The sequence below is a fragment of the Coregonus lavaretus genome, assembly GCF_964263955.1.
Source record: "Coregonus lavaretus genome assembly, chromosome: 10".
In the NCBI taxonomy this organism is placed as follows: domain Eukaryota; kingdom Metazoa; phylum Chordata; class Actinopteri; order Salmoniformes; family Salmonidae; genus Coregonus; species Coregonus lavaretus.
The window spans coordinates 55,206,532-55,220,915 of NC_139997.1; the positions used below are offsets into that span (position 1 = coordinate 55,206,532).

Here is a 14,384-nt window from a genome sequence, read left to right on the forward strand (position 1 = left end):
CATGTCCCTCATGAAGGCTACTACTTTGCAGCTGCCTACCGCCAAACTGGCTGTCACGGCACACTGACATTCTCTCACCCCCATTAGCTGCCTGGTTAATTGAGGCTAGATGTGATAATCCAATCAGTTCAGTGTAACTGACTTACCATTCTTACCATGTGCTTAGGTTCTTTGGGGGTAAGGGACATTTTCTTCCTGTACCACCTGATACATTCAGGCAATGGCAATATTATTTGTCCTAGTAGTCCATAAACCTTTGTTATCCATTTGTATGTGCATGCACACTCTTTTCAAGAAACTACATTTCAACATTTTATTCTGTACTTTTCAAATGCCACCTCAACAGCAGTAATTACTACACTCCATGTATATAACCAACAACTCGGAAGCTGAACATAAAGAAAAACCTACCCTTACTTTGTAGTCTTACATAGAATAATTAAAAACCATTATTATATTAATTCATCACTGCGTTGTTGTAATATGAAATGTATTACAGCCTTTGACTTCAATACTTCCAATTCTTTAGTACAGTATGGCAAACTTTTATTGAACGCACGCCATTTAAACTTTGGCCGTGGATGCCTGACATGTGATTGGTCGGCAGCCACGAATGACAGCACCTGTTTAGCTCCTTCATCAGAACTGACACAAGAGTTGAGGGAAATATAGGCAGCATCCATCCCCCCGCGATACTCTCTCGAAACTAATGCGCGTTTCCATTCACGTCTCTACTAGAAAGTTATCCATGTAGTTTAATTTAATACAAAAAAATAATAATTTCAAAATGTTATTTTCTTTTTGGAGTTTAATAGTGCGAATGGAGATGCTACTTAAATTTTCTTTAGCGGTCTTTCTTTGTATAGCCTTTCAGCAAGTAAAGGCGACAGATCCAAACAAACTTCACGAAACCCCTCAAGAGAAACAATTGAACCAGCAGAAAAGACGACTCTCACTGCAAAACACAGGTATGTAGACTATAGTTACTGCCTCATACTTGTATGTCTGAAAAGGAATGTGGATTATACATTCACCAGATAAAGTCTAATAAATTCCCTGCTTTATTTCTGAGTTTCACACACGTTGTCATAAAATGGTCTGCAAAATGTCCTTGTGACTTTAGCTTAGGTTTTCTTAGGTCACTTAGCCTATTCCACATAAAACTATTTCATTGTGGATTAAAAAGTTTTTACAAAATTATGACCCCGAAATGACCTGTGGTCGAATTTGGTTTTATAGTGTCGTCCTACGCAGGTACGCAGAGATCTCTAGTTCTGTCACTTCACTGTAATTCAATGCTCCTAGTGGCCAACTCTTATCCTAGCACATTCCGGTTCAAATGCCAACACAAGCTCTGACAGCAAAGTGTTCTAACCCCCCGGCGCAGCCACACACCACCGGGATTATGTTGACAACAACAACTTTTTTTAATGCCCTGGGTTTATGTAATCAATCATCAATGCAATGCCACATGGACGCAGGATCGCGGGAATGTGAAAAACTCGCAAATCATGGTCCTAGCGTTCCATGTGCCTAGTCATTAACAGTGGTTTTTTGTTTATGCGGGGTATAGGAGGGATGCATTTTTTTTGTCTCCTCTAGGGCAGCAGAACGAACAGGACAAGTCCTGACAACACTGGTCTAACCCTATAATATTGCAATTTCTTAAGCAATTGTACAAGTATTTGCTTAGTTGGCTACTAAGGATCACATAGATTTAAAATGGTTCATCTCCACAGTTGGCTGTATATTTCATAACAGGATCATTCTTTACTGAAAAAGCAACAGTGGGATTTGGAGGACTTTTCAATCATCCCCTAGGAACCAGCACATTGACACAAGATTGACTGTTGCATTATTATTAAAAAGCTATTGTTCCCCAATAGTGTTCCCCTCTGAAGAGACCACTAACATGCTTCCCTCCCTCGTGTCACCCTCATGTTAAGTAACCTGTTCCCTCCCTCAACATCAGCAGAGATCCAGCACTGTCTGGTGAATGCTGGGGATGTGGGCTGTGGCATGTTCGAGTGCTTCAACAACAACTCCTGTGAAATACGAGGCTTACATGAGATCTGCATGACATTTCTGCACAACGCCGGCAAATTTGACTCCCAGGTATTCCACTTCTCCTATACCTATGATCTACCCTTCTGGAGTGTGCTGCTGTCATAGAGTGCCAGTATCTCTATTCCACAAATGCTCTCCACTCTTAGAAAAAGGGGTTCCAAAAGAAAAAAACTTTTAGGTTCCATGTAGAACCCGCTGTAGAAAGGGTTCTACATGGAACCCAAAAGGGTTCTACCTGGACCAAAAAGGGCTCTACCTTTAACAAAGGGTTCTCCTATCTGCTTGTAAAATGATTACCAACTTTACCATCTTCATGTAAAAATGAAAAACTGCTACTTGAAAATAAAGTTGAATCCCCCCTCCTAAAATAAAATGTATTATAACGATTATGACAACTGTTTTTGTCCACAATTGTAGGTTACACGATTATACAATTATTGTGCCAGCCCTAAGCTGATGTGTCAGCTGTTATGTTGAACTCTGTAGGGGAAGTCCTTCATCAAGGATGCCCTGAAGTGCATGGCCCACGGCCTGAGGCACCGGTTCAGCTGTGTGAGCAGGAAGTGCCTGGCGGTGAAGGAGATGGTGTTCCAGCTGCAGAGAGAGTGCTACGTCAAACACAACCTTTGTTCCGCCGTCCAGGAGAACATCAACGTCATGGTGGAGATGATCCACTTCCAGGACCTCTTCCCCAAAGGGTGAGCATGAGGCCTTTTTCCATGTCATACTAAACTCAGTGTAGTATGTTTCCAGAGTCCAGACTCCACATGATCCGAAATTCAATTACTGTAGTAGTCTGCATTCAGAAATATAATTGGTCCTCCTCCACTTCCTCCAATCTCAGGCCTCATGTGGAGCTGGTGAACATCCTGCTGGGTTGTGGTGAGGAGGTGAGGACAGCCATGACACAGAGAGTGAGGATGCAGTGTGAGCAGAACTGGGGGGCCCTGTGTGGCAGCCTGAGCCTGTGCTCCCACCCCCAACACATCACCGTCCCTCCTGCCTCTCTGCAGGGAAGGAACACGCTGCCCCCTGCTGGACAGCTCTTCCTCCCAGCCACTGAACAGGAGAAACCCAAGACAAGCCAGCTAGACAGGGGGAGCCTCCACCCCTCTGTGAGTCTCAGTCAGGAGCCCCTGGACAACGCCACAGACCCTGGGCTCGCTGTGGCCAGTCGAGAACCCAATACCGCCGTCCAGGGGTGAAACACTGAGTGCAAGGTCTTTAGCATGTACACATGCAACAGAGCAGCCCCTAACCTCTAACCCCCTTTCCCCTCAAACAGCCCTACTACTGATGATCTCAGTGTGGTTACAAACAAGGACAGAAAGGAAGAGTAACGGCCCTGTACCATGCTCCTCCATTCATACTCTCCTAAATTGGAAAGGTGACAGGGTATATGTGGTCAAATGTAGATTTGAGGCCATGCACTTGTTTTTCAGTAGTAGTAGTAGTAGTAGTTCCTTTTGATTGTTTTAATTACAGGTGCAATGCAAAATATTGTATTGTAAAATAGCATTAATTTAATTGGATTCCTTTTAAAAGTAAAGAATGGGTATATCCAATTTACAGTATAAACATTTTATACAGATCCAATTATCAATATTAGTTCAGTAAAGACTTAAGAGTGCTTGTAATAGCAAGGACTCTTGCAGAAGGTTGGAAGTTGTTTTCCATTTCTTCTCAAAATTGTGTCTGCAATATTCTAGTTTTAGCTAGACACTAACTTGGTACACACTCAATGTATTGAGACAGTGAGCTATCGATTTTCTAGATACTACGATTTATAACTTTTAAGAGTTTTAAGAGACAATTTCCTAATATACTTAAACACCCACATTTTGGATGGCTGACTCCAGGTCATAGATTTCTAGGTATCCAGAAGATGAGGTAAATATAATTTATCTTTATTGTGATACTATGCTTTACGTTCTGTAAAATAGTTTTAAATACTGCATTTGCTTTACCAATTTATACTACCATCACTACCTAAAAAAAATGCTTGTATAGAGATTAGTGTTTTTGCAAGCACTCAACGTTTCTGCGGAAACATTTTTCTAGTTTGATTTGCAGCACAAACATGAACCGCACAAGGATTATTTTCATTTGTACGTCTAAGACAGGCTTACATTCTTTCAACTCAGTAATTGCACATCAACTCTGTCAAGAGAAGTCCATCTCTGGCACATATGATGCATTGTGCATGATTACTAATTACAAGTATCAACTCCATGAACAAGTGGCCTACCACAATCAGGAAAGCTCATAACAAATCTCACAACAGTAACAACTCTGCAACATGGTTATGCATGTTCACTCAGAAAGGCAAACATCAGGAAACCTCATGTCTCATTACCAAACAATGAGACCCATCATAACTTATTGGTTAGAATATTGTTGTGGGCCTTAGACTATTCTCACTGAGGTCTTTGATAATATGTATGTCTCAAATACGGTCTACTATAATGTATTTTTCAACAAAGTGTTTGTCACAGGATGACTACAGTGTCTTGTCAGAACATTTTGCCACTGACAGTTCAACTTTATACTAGCTTTTGATGCAAATAGCTAGCTACAGTACATCATGAATGATTGTTCTAACTTCATCATTAGTACTCCAAGGAACCTACCTCACCCCTCACCAGCCATGCCAGCTCGACATGTTTTATGATGGACACATTCAGAGGACATTGAACTGGTATGAATACAACGGACACTCAGCTATCTCGCACATTCAGTTTTACACTCATTTTGTACAGTTGGCTTGTATGATATGGATTTTCTTCGGTATGTCCAGTTGTACATGTGTAGGAAGAGCATCAACTGCCCTCAACACAACTTGTGTGTCAGTACTATCCACCTACATATAATGAAGTGGATGATTTCCTTCCCGTACTCTTATTACCTACCGGAAAATGAAGGTCTGTACTTGAAAAGGCAACTTATTTCTTATGAAGTTTGTTTGTACTCTGATTCAATGTCTGTATTTTAAGTATTTAAACCTTTTTTATTTATTTTGAATGCTTTTCTTAAGCTACGCATGACATTAGGCCTTGATACAAGCAAACTACCATTTTATACAAATCGCTTGTTTCATGAGTTATTTTGTACTTTTGGACATTAAACATTTGATACTTTGTTGCAATTTTATAATAATGATAGTGCATTGATTGCAATCATTTTATAAGCAATTGAATAAAATGCTACTAGTTGGTTTGAGTGCAAATGATAAGTCTAATTGAGTTGAGACTAGTTGACTTAAATAACATTTTCTCACACAGAGACGCACACAATTTGACGTAAGCAGAGCAGTCAACAAAACTATGATTGCGCAAAAGTTGTATAGTGTCAACCACATCGTAATACCAGAGGAAGAGGTGAAGCGGTAGGGCAGACTCCGCCCAAAAATCTGTCAGCGCGGAAATAAAGTGGAAGTAGGGATTTTTTGTATGGATGTCAATGGGAGAATGTCTAAATAGTATTTCTAATTTGCTATGTGAAGCTAATTTGATCGAATATACGTTTTGTAATGTTTAGGTTGATACGATGTCAGGTTGGCTAGAATGTTCCCGCCTGCCTTCCGCCTTTGTGGAAATATATTTACATTGTTAGGGCATTGAGTCCCGTCTCGTCATTATAACCTTTGGTAATAGCTCATGTCTAATTTGTCAAAATCACATTAACTGTACATAGACCAAAATCTGGCCATAATACCTTGGTTGCTTACTGCCATCTACTGGTAATTTAGAACACATATTGGAGGAAAGACTATTCAGACTATCAAACGAAGTCGTATGAAGGAAAGCAAGATATTTCAGCTAGCTAGCAATGATTAAAGAGATAGGAAATAGTTGTTTATTCAATACTCTGTTTTTCAACTTAAATGCTGTAAACTGTCGATTATTTTATACACTAAAGCGAAGAACTCACCAGAAGCAGGTGGAGCGAGCAGAGGGAGGCGGGTAGAAAGGACAGGACAGGCAGAGCAGTGACTGTATGCTAGCAGGATAGTCCATATCTCCAATCATCTTTGCTGATCGCGATGTTGTTTCCACAAGTTGATGAATTGGTCTAATTTAGCATGTATGGTAAAGCCTCAACCCTTAGCTACCTCTTCCACAAAAGTGAATAATTTACCACATTTGTATTGTTTTGTGTGACTACAGCTCCAGCGATAAAACGTTAAAATAGAGACACGTTCTAATTGAGTGAGGCGTCAAAGCAGACAACCCGCCTGCCCGGCATCAGTTGGGTCATTAGAATTTAAAACAATGCATTCTAAAATAAATCACACACACTCTCTCCTTTGGTGAGTTTAGCCCTATCCAAACTTCTATCCAAAAACAATTTGCTGACATTACTTCCAAACTTTATTATACTGTTTCAGATGCACAGTAACCATTGTCATTTCCTCCTTATATGGACTAACGCCTGGGTCTACATTTGAGCTATACTGTACAGTAAGAATAAGCAAGGTAATGGAATAAGAAAGCATTCCTACCAGTAAAAGATAGACTCAGCGAGATGACATTGCATGCACGAAGTAAACACAGTGGGTCATTTTCAACTAAGAGCGTTGAAGCGCGAGGCTAAACTTCTCTGCTGTTTTGGTCCCGTAGCTACCACGATGTAGCAGCGTGAAGCGCACATGCTCAGATACTCGTGTGAGAGCAAAGTCTTGCATCGCGCTCATCTCAACATCTGCGGTGCAATGTCATCTCATTGAGTCGACCATTAAACAAGGTAATTCCTCTGTGGTATAGATAGATACTACACGTCAGTCTGAGGCAGTTAGGTAGACAGTCTGGGGAAGATGCAAAATGGCCATGCACAAGACTGTAGGGCACAAGGCTGTAGTAGGGCAAGAAAGACATATTGAAAGGTTCGAAATGCAGCATGACTGCAGTGACATTACAGACGTAGTTCTGGGGAGTAATAAAGAAAAAGAAAATGAGTAACAGGCAATCGCTTACAATTTCCTCTAAATGAATGGGAACAGCCTTTTTTTCAAAATGTACAAGACAGTTGCTAAAAACAAAGCTACTGCTAGAAAGATGAGTAGTTTGTCAGTCAATTCTCGTCGATTATACTTCGAGATCAGTTTCCTTCCCAAATGTATGGTTCCGGTCATGGATTTGAACTCCTCATCCGTTTCCAGGACTGTTCTTGAAGATGTAGCTACATAGAGGACAAGTACTGTATGAGTGAATGTGCATTTCTACAAAACATAATGACTACTGTAAAATGTATATTAATAGCCCAGGCGTTTATTTGCTTAATTCACAACAGGCGCTAATTAGACAGGCTTCTATTCGAGCCAGGTGTCTATTTCCTTAGTGCACACAGCTTTTGCTAATTTGCATAGTTAATTGTTTAATTCCAGCATTCACTTCCAGCATATTAATCAATTTCTTCATTTCCTGCACTAATGTGTTAATTTACACACTGCGTCACGTTTATTTTTTATTAATCCATTCACCCCCCCCCCCTCTTCAGAGGACACATCTTTCAGAACACCTACTCATTCAAGGGTTTTTCTTTATTTTTTACTATTTTCTACATTGTAGAAGACATCAAAACTATGAAATAACACATATGGAATCATGTAGTAACCAAAAAAAGTGTTAAACAAATCAAAATATATTTTATATTTGAGATTCTTCAAATAGCCACCCTTTGCCTTGACAGCTTTGCACACTCTTGGCATTCTCTCAACCAGCTTCATGAGGTAGTCACCTAGAATGCATTTCAAATAACAGGTGTGCCTTCTTAAAAGTTAATTTTGGAATGTATTTCCTTCTTAATGCGTTTGAGCCAATCAGTTGTGTTGTGACAAGGTAGGGGGGATATACAGAAGATAGCCCTTTTTGGTAAAAGACCAAGTCCATATTATGGCAAGAACAGCTCAAATAAACAAAGAAATGACAGTCCATCATTACTTTAAGACATGAAGGTCACTCAATACGAAACATTTCAAGAACTTCGAAAGTTTCTTCAAGTGCAGTCACAAAAACCATAAAGCGGTATGATTAAACTGGCTCTCATGAGGACCGCCACAGGAATGGAAGACCCAGAGTTACCTCTGCTGCAGAGGATAAGTTCATTAGAGTAACCAGCCTCAGAAATTGCAGCCCAAATAAATGCTTCAGAGTTCAAGTAACAGACACATCTCAACATCAACTGTTCAGAGGAGACTGCATGAATCAGGCCATCATGGTTGAATTGCTGCAAAGAAACCACTACTTAAGGACACCAATAAGAAGAGACTTGCTTGGGCCAAGAAACACAAGCAATGGACATTAGACCGGTGGAAATGTGTCCTTTGGTCTGGAGTCCAAATTTGAGATTCTTGGTTCCAACCGCCGTGTCTTTGTGAGACACGGTGTGGGTGAACGGATGATCTCCGCATGTGTATTTCCCGCCGTAAAGCATGGAGGAGGTGGTGTTACGGTGTGGTGGTGCTTTGCTGGTGACACTGTGATTGATTTAGAATTCAAGGCACACCTAACCAGCATGGCTACCACAGCATTCTGCAGCGATATGCCATTCCATCTGGTTTGGGCTTAGTGGGACTATCATTTGTTTTTCCAACAGGACAATGACCCAACACACCTTCAGGCTGTATAAGGGCTATTTTACCAAGAAGGAGAGTGATGGAGTGCTGCATCAGATGACCTGGCCTCCACAATCCCCAGACCTCAACCAAATTGAGATGGTTTGGGATGAGTCGGACCACAGAGTGAAGGAAAAGCAGCCAACAAGTGCTCAGCATACGTGGGAACTCCTTCAAGATTGTTGGAAAAGCATTCCAGGTGAAGCTGGTTGAGAGAATGCCAAGAGTGTGCAAAGCTGTCATCAAGGCAAAGGGTAGCTACTTTGAAGAATGACAAATAACATTTTGATTTGTTTAACACTTTTTTGGTTACTACATGATTCCATATGTGTTATTTCATAGTTGTGATGTCTTCACTATTATTCTACAAAGTAGAATATAGTAAAAATAAAGAAAAACCCTTGAATGAGTAGGTGTTCTAAAACTTGACCGGTAGTGTACATGTATGTAGTGTACATACATGGTACTTTTAATCAAAGCAATCCCATAACAATAATACATTATCAAACAAACTCTTTAATCCCACCCCTCAGCCACTCTCCACCCATCCCACCTATCACCATAGACCACCCTTGTTTGGTTTCCATGTGCCATATATTTTTCAAATGTGCTGTGATGTTTTACATGAATTTTGAACCTTTCTAATCACATAGTATCCACAGATTGTGAGCTAAAGATGAAAACCTTTCCTACGAGTATTATTATATTATTTATTGACTGACTAAGGCTTTCCAAATCACCCAACACTGCTATTTGTAAGGTTAATTTTAAGTGAATGTTGTGAATTTTTTTGCCATTCCTGAACCTGTGACCAGAAACAAGCTACATAGGTGGCAATACAAGAATAAATGATCTAGTGATTCTGTCTCTTCGCAGCAAAATCGACATAGCTGAGATTGTTGCATGCCCCATATAGTATAGCATTCTGTTGGTGGCAATAATTTTGTATAATAATTTAAATTGAAAAACTCAGTGTTGAATCAAGTGTTGTTTTTTGTATCAGTTCATATACCATGTGCCATGGAATCGGTACATTGAAAATCTCTTCCCATTTATTTTGCAACCTGTATGGTGCAGCTGTCAACATTTGTCCTCAAATGAAACTGGTATATTTTTCTATTGATGCCAATCCTTTTCAGCCAATTTGTATCTTTAATATATGGTAAACAAATAAGTTCCCTACCTTCTCCCTTTTCCACTTGCCTCCTCCATTTTCGTGGTAATGCTGCAATCAGTTGGTTGTAACTTTGGATTGAGCAGACGTTCCCATATATTTTCGATAGCTGCATATGTGACATAACTCTACCGTTTCTATTCATAATATCATTAATAAATATAATACCATTAAAAAAATTAAATCCATTAAGAGTGTTTTTTTATTAATCAGTATATTTGAGTTTAACCATAATATTTGTTCTATCTTTTTTGGAGGATAAAATTGAAGTTGTAACCAGCTTTGTATGGCTTGTTTAAGAAAGGGCGATACTTTAAACAAAGTTTCATTTTCAATTAGTCGGAAATGAAGAGTTGTAATCTGTATAAATTCAAAAAGTCCTCTATTTCGGTTTCCTTGACAGAATAATTATTCTCCTCCTTGACTGCATTTTCGGTAATTATTACTTTCGCCACTAGAGGGCGATCAGCCGATTTCTGGGGGTCTGTACTCCCGAAGTTGCTATCTGTTTTTGTGCTTGACACTTAGCTAGCAGTTCTCAGCTGTTAGCAGCCAATGGCTAGCAGTTTCTTACTGGCGATAAAAACTGATGATTTACATAATTTCTGAGTCCCTACTGAATTATTTAATGTAACAAATCAAAGATTAAACATCTGAAACAATTGATGTTAATTCATAGTAACCTCGTTAACAATTCATTTAGACAGCATTTATTTGAAACAGATGATTATTTGCTGAAATGTGTGCCGTTGCCTGGATATTAAAAGGGACAGGCGGCTATTTGAGACTCAGCGTTTAATTGAAGTTTTACAGTAATTTATCCTAGATTAATAAGAGAGTGAATTCGAATAGGTGCTGGAAATGCAAAGTGTGCTAGCCTTGTGGACGAAGTCTGGAACCACCCAGGTACACTGAGGACAGTATACCAAAGGGACTAGGCTATGTGAATATGTGTTCTCACTTTACAGCCATTTTTGTATTGCATTTTTTGTATTAGTGTATTGATTGTGTACTTTGTATGCAAACTTTTTTTTTCAAGTAAATGGACAAAGTTATCGTATCTTATATTTGTCTTCAAGCCCTAACCACTGGCACCCATTTTGTGACTGTTCTCCCTTCCTGAATGTGTAGTCTCTTACCCAGAGTGCCGATGGTCTCCTCGCTCTGAGACACCGACTGGGCCATCATACGACTGATGCTCATCAGGCTCTCTGTGATGTCACCAGACGTCTGGACCAGACTCTCCTTAGTTGCCTTCCTGAGAGAACACACACACTATAATTAAATTCAATGCAATTCTGTCCCTGTCACCCTGTTGGAGGGGTCTCTTTCACCCTGTACATTAGGTTTGTTGAAAATATGATTTTTCAGAGTAAAAGTGTAGAGGGCTGTTTAGAATAATGATTGTAGGAATAAGAAACTGGACATATAGAGGATTAATAAAATAGCTAGCAGCTGTGCCTGAAGAAGAGAAGAGCACTACTCACCGCTGTCTCACAGTAGAGTCTTCACCATTCAGAAGTTCCTCTTTCTCAAGGTTGTCAATGGACAGTTTACATGCCAGGTTTGCCTTCCTCCAAGCTGTCTGGTTACTGTAGATGGGAATATTATTAAAATATTAAGTCAGGGAATTCCAAAAGGTGTGAGGTCAATGGCATGTTAAATAGGAATCTGGATCCCAGTCTCACCTCAGATTCTGCCTGCGATGACTCTCTGTCTCACTCAAGATGTCTTGTTTGTCTGTCTCTCTGTCTTGTTCCTTAGCCATTTGTTCCATATTCTGTGAATTTAATGTATAGTTCAGTTGAGTTTTACATAGCTAGCTAATCACAATAAATGCGATCTAAAATAAGTTTAACTAATGCATTGATTTACATAACTACCTGGATTCTCTGTCGCAGTTGATTGAATTTCTCTTTTACTTTAGAGTTGAAATCCATCAGCACACTTTGTGGCCCCGGACATTCTCTAATATCCTAATCAAGATAAGATAGTTGTTTTATGTAACTTTCCATTCAATATAATCCACATTCGGTAAACAGGTTATATTGCATCGCTTGCTCTCCGCAATTAGCTAGTTAGCTGACCAGCCAAAATGAACTAGGCTAGATTAGCTAGCTGGCCAAATATACACTAGTTCGGCTCACAACTGCAAATTGAAATGACACAAAGTAACGCTGATAAATAAAATATGTAAAAAGTTGTTAAGATGTAGGTACCTGAATGAGAGCTTTAATTTCGAGATCATATTTGATTATTTCTTGTCCACAAATACGGACGTGGACATCCTGGGAAGACGCCATTTCTGTTGTTTTTGTACGGCAACTAAACCATTAATCCAAAAAGCGCGCGCTACTTGAAGCGCGTTGTTTTATGAAAACGTTGACGGTGTTCATTCAATATAAATCGGACGAAATAACTAAAGGACACATCTAATAAATAATATATAACATACGCACCAGTGCATAGTCTATATATGAAAAGGTACTTATTTGAGTGATCATAAATAGCAAACTAGACATAGAGATCCTATTAAAATTGTTCTATAGGCCAGTGTTTTCCATCCCTGGTCCTCGAGTACCCCAAACAGTGCACAGTTTCGTTGTAGCCCTTGACAAGCACACCTCATTCAACTCATTGAGGGCTTGATGAATAGTTGAATCAGGTGTGCTTGTTACAATAAAAATGTGTACTATTGAAAGTACTCGAGGACCAAGGTTGGGAAACACTGCTATAGGCCTATAGATACACATGGCGTGGTTTAACGTGACCACGCCCCCGAGTAGGGTACAGCCGTAGGGTACTCCCATGTAATTAGCCTAACTTTGGCGTCATCCTAACCAGGGTTCCCCAACTGGCGGCCCAGGGGCCGAATTTGGCCCGCAGGCGGCTTTATTTGGCCCCCAAGTTTTCTGAGCAAAAAAAATAAATAAAAAAATTGGAGAAATAAAATGTGTGTGTAATTTTCATTGTTGGGCATAAAAGACTGTAAAAAAAACAACAACATGAAATCAGCTCCAAGTGGTTTTTTAATTTAAGAAATATTTTCCCAAGTATTCCCACGAATAATAAAGACAAGACATGATTGTGTACAAATGTAAGCAAGGTTTGAAATGATCATGTTTTAGTCAAACATTATATCTGTTTGGGCTTCTTGCGGTTTATTTGCAGTCTACAAATTATTTGTAATTATGTTCCGGCCCCCCAACTATCCACTCAAGAAAAAATCTGCCTGCGGCTTAATCTAGTTGATGACCCCTGTCCTAAACAAACTACTGACACTGTCGTTTCAATAAACGTTTTCAGCAGCGTCACGTGTCTTTATTAACATACTTCACTCTCACAACAACAAATGATTTGCATGATACATATTCTGCCACTAATGTGTTACCCGACCTGCTAACCCTGATAATAATGCTGCGTTCAAAACAACTGGGAAAATACTAGGTCAAATCATGACGTAAGCGATCTTCAAGTCGGAGCTCTAGAAAGAGTCCCGAGTTGGATGACCGTTCAAATCTATTTTTCCCATTCGGAGCTTGTTTTTTCAGAGTTTCCAGTTTTGAAAGCACGGAAGTCTGAGATTTCCCAGTTCCGAGTTCCCAGTTGTTACGAATGCGGCATAAAGCTAGTAAAGCTGTCGCATTATACTTACTTCACTGTTTGTAAACCTCTAGTTTTTTCCTAGTGCGCTGGCTGGCTAGCGAGATAAATTCGCTAGTCTTAGATATGCCGCGTAACTACTTCCAGTCTTTGCCTACCCTTGAACTGTCTAGGTATTTAGAAAAGTTGACTCTTGTTCGCTTGCCTATATGTCCTTTCAACTTGTCGGAGACCAGCTGTGCAGACAACCCTACCAAATGGCCCAAAGTAGCCTACGGCGATATCTATACCTACTTCAAATAAAATACAATTGTATTGGTCACATAGACATATTTAGCTGATGTTATTGCGGGTGTAGCAAAATGCTTGTGTTCCTAGCTCCAACAATGCAGTAGTAGCTAACAATTCACAACAATACACAGAAATCTCAAAGAAAAAATTATCAAATTAAGAAATATATAAATATTAGGATGAGCAATGTCGCAGTGGGATTTACTAAAATACAGTATATACATATGAAATGAGTAAAACAGTATGTAAACATTATTAAAGTGACCAGTGTTCCATTATTAAAAAGTGACCAGTGATTCCATGTCTATGTACATAGGGCAGCGGGTGGTAGCCGGCTAGTGACAGTGACTAAATTCAGGGCAGGGTACTGGGTGGAGGCCGGCTAGTGATGGCTATTAACAGTCTGATGGCCTTGAGATAGAAGCTGTTTTTCAGTCTCTCGGTCCCAGCTTTGATGCACCTGTACTGACCTCGCCTTCTGGATGACAGGGGGGTGAACAGGCCGTGGCTCGGGTGGTTGATGTTCCTGTGACATCTTGTGCTATAGGTGTCCTGGAGTGCAGGCAGTGTGCCACCGGTGATGCGGTGGGCAGACCGCACCACCCTCTGGAGAGCCTTGCGGTTGCGGGCGGTGCA

General features: G+C 40.0%; 2 protein-coding genes across 3 annotated transcripts; one reads left to right on the forward strand and one right to left on the reverse strand.

The window, feature by feature from the left end:
• Positions 1-639: 639 nt before the first annotated feature.
• Positions 640-5,281, forward strand: LOC311136722 (stanniocalcin-2-like). 2 transcript variants are annotated; one of them, XM_084170983.1, is made up of 4 exons: positions 640-968; positions 1,976-2,115; positions 2,554-2,765; positions 2,912-5,281. In XM_084170983.1, exons 1-4 carry the CDS (start codon positions 788-790, stop codon positions 3,270-3,272), a joined length of 894 nt encoding a protein of 297 aa, XP_084027109.1. In that variant the 5' UTR covers positions 640-787; the 3' UTR covers positions 3,273-5,281. The 2 variants fall into 2 exon arrangements, with proteins under 2 accessions (XP_084027109.1, XP_084027108.1); XM_084170982.1 differs by having other exon boundaries at positions 641-968; positions 1,973-2,115.
• Positions 5,282-5,381: 100 nt separating this feature from the next.
• Positions 5,382-12,179, reverse strand: LOC311136723 (vesicle transport protein SEC20-like). Its single transcript, XM_084170984.1, has 6 exons — positions 12,074-12,179; positions 11,738-11,830; positions 11,543-11,634; positions 11,342-11,446; positions 10,994-11,112; positions 5,382-7,245 (listed from the first exon to the last, which is right to left on the reverse strand). The coding sequence occupies exons 1-6, from the start codon at positions 12,155-12,157 to the stop codon at positions 7,049-7,051; spliced, it is 690 nt and encodes a 229-aa protein (XP_084027110.1). The 5' UTR covers positions 12,158-12,179; the 3' UTR covers positions 5,382-7,048.
• Between the last annotated feature and the right edge of the window lie 2,205 nt (positions 12,180-14,384).

Bases quoted from the DNA above. Each gene is read 5' to 3' on its own strand.
- LOC311136722 (XM_084170982.1), top strand. From the start codon at position 788: ATGTTATTTTCTTTTTGGAGTTTAATAGTGCGAATGGAGATGCTACTT. The intron at 969-1,972 runs GTATGTAGACTA...CCTCAACATCAG, and splicing joins ACTCTCACTGCAAAACACAG to CAGAGATCCAGCACTGTCTG. The intron at 2,766-2,911 runs GTGAGCATGAGG...CTCCAATCTCAG, and splicing joins CAGGACCTCTTCCCCAAAGG to GCCTCATGTGGAGCTGGTGA.
- LOC311136723 (XM_084170984.1), bottom strand. From the start codon at position 12,157: ATGGCGTCTTCCCAGGATGTCCACGTCCGTATTTGTGGACAAGAAATA. The intron at 11,447-11,542 runs GTGAGACTGGGA...TCCCATCTACAG, and splicing joins CATCGCAGGCAGAATCTGAG to TAACCAGACAGCTTGGAGGA. The intron at 11,113-11,341 runs GTGAGTAGTGCT...GTGTTCTCTCAG, and splicing joins GACTCTACTGTGAGACAGCG to GAAGGCAACTAAGGAGAGTC.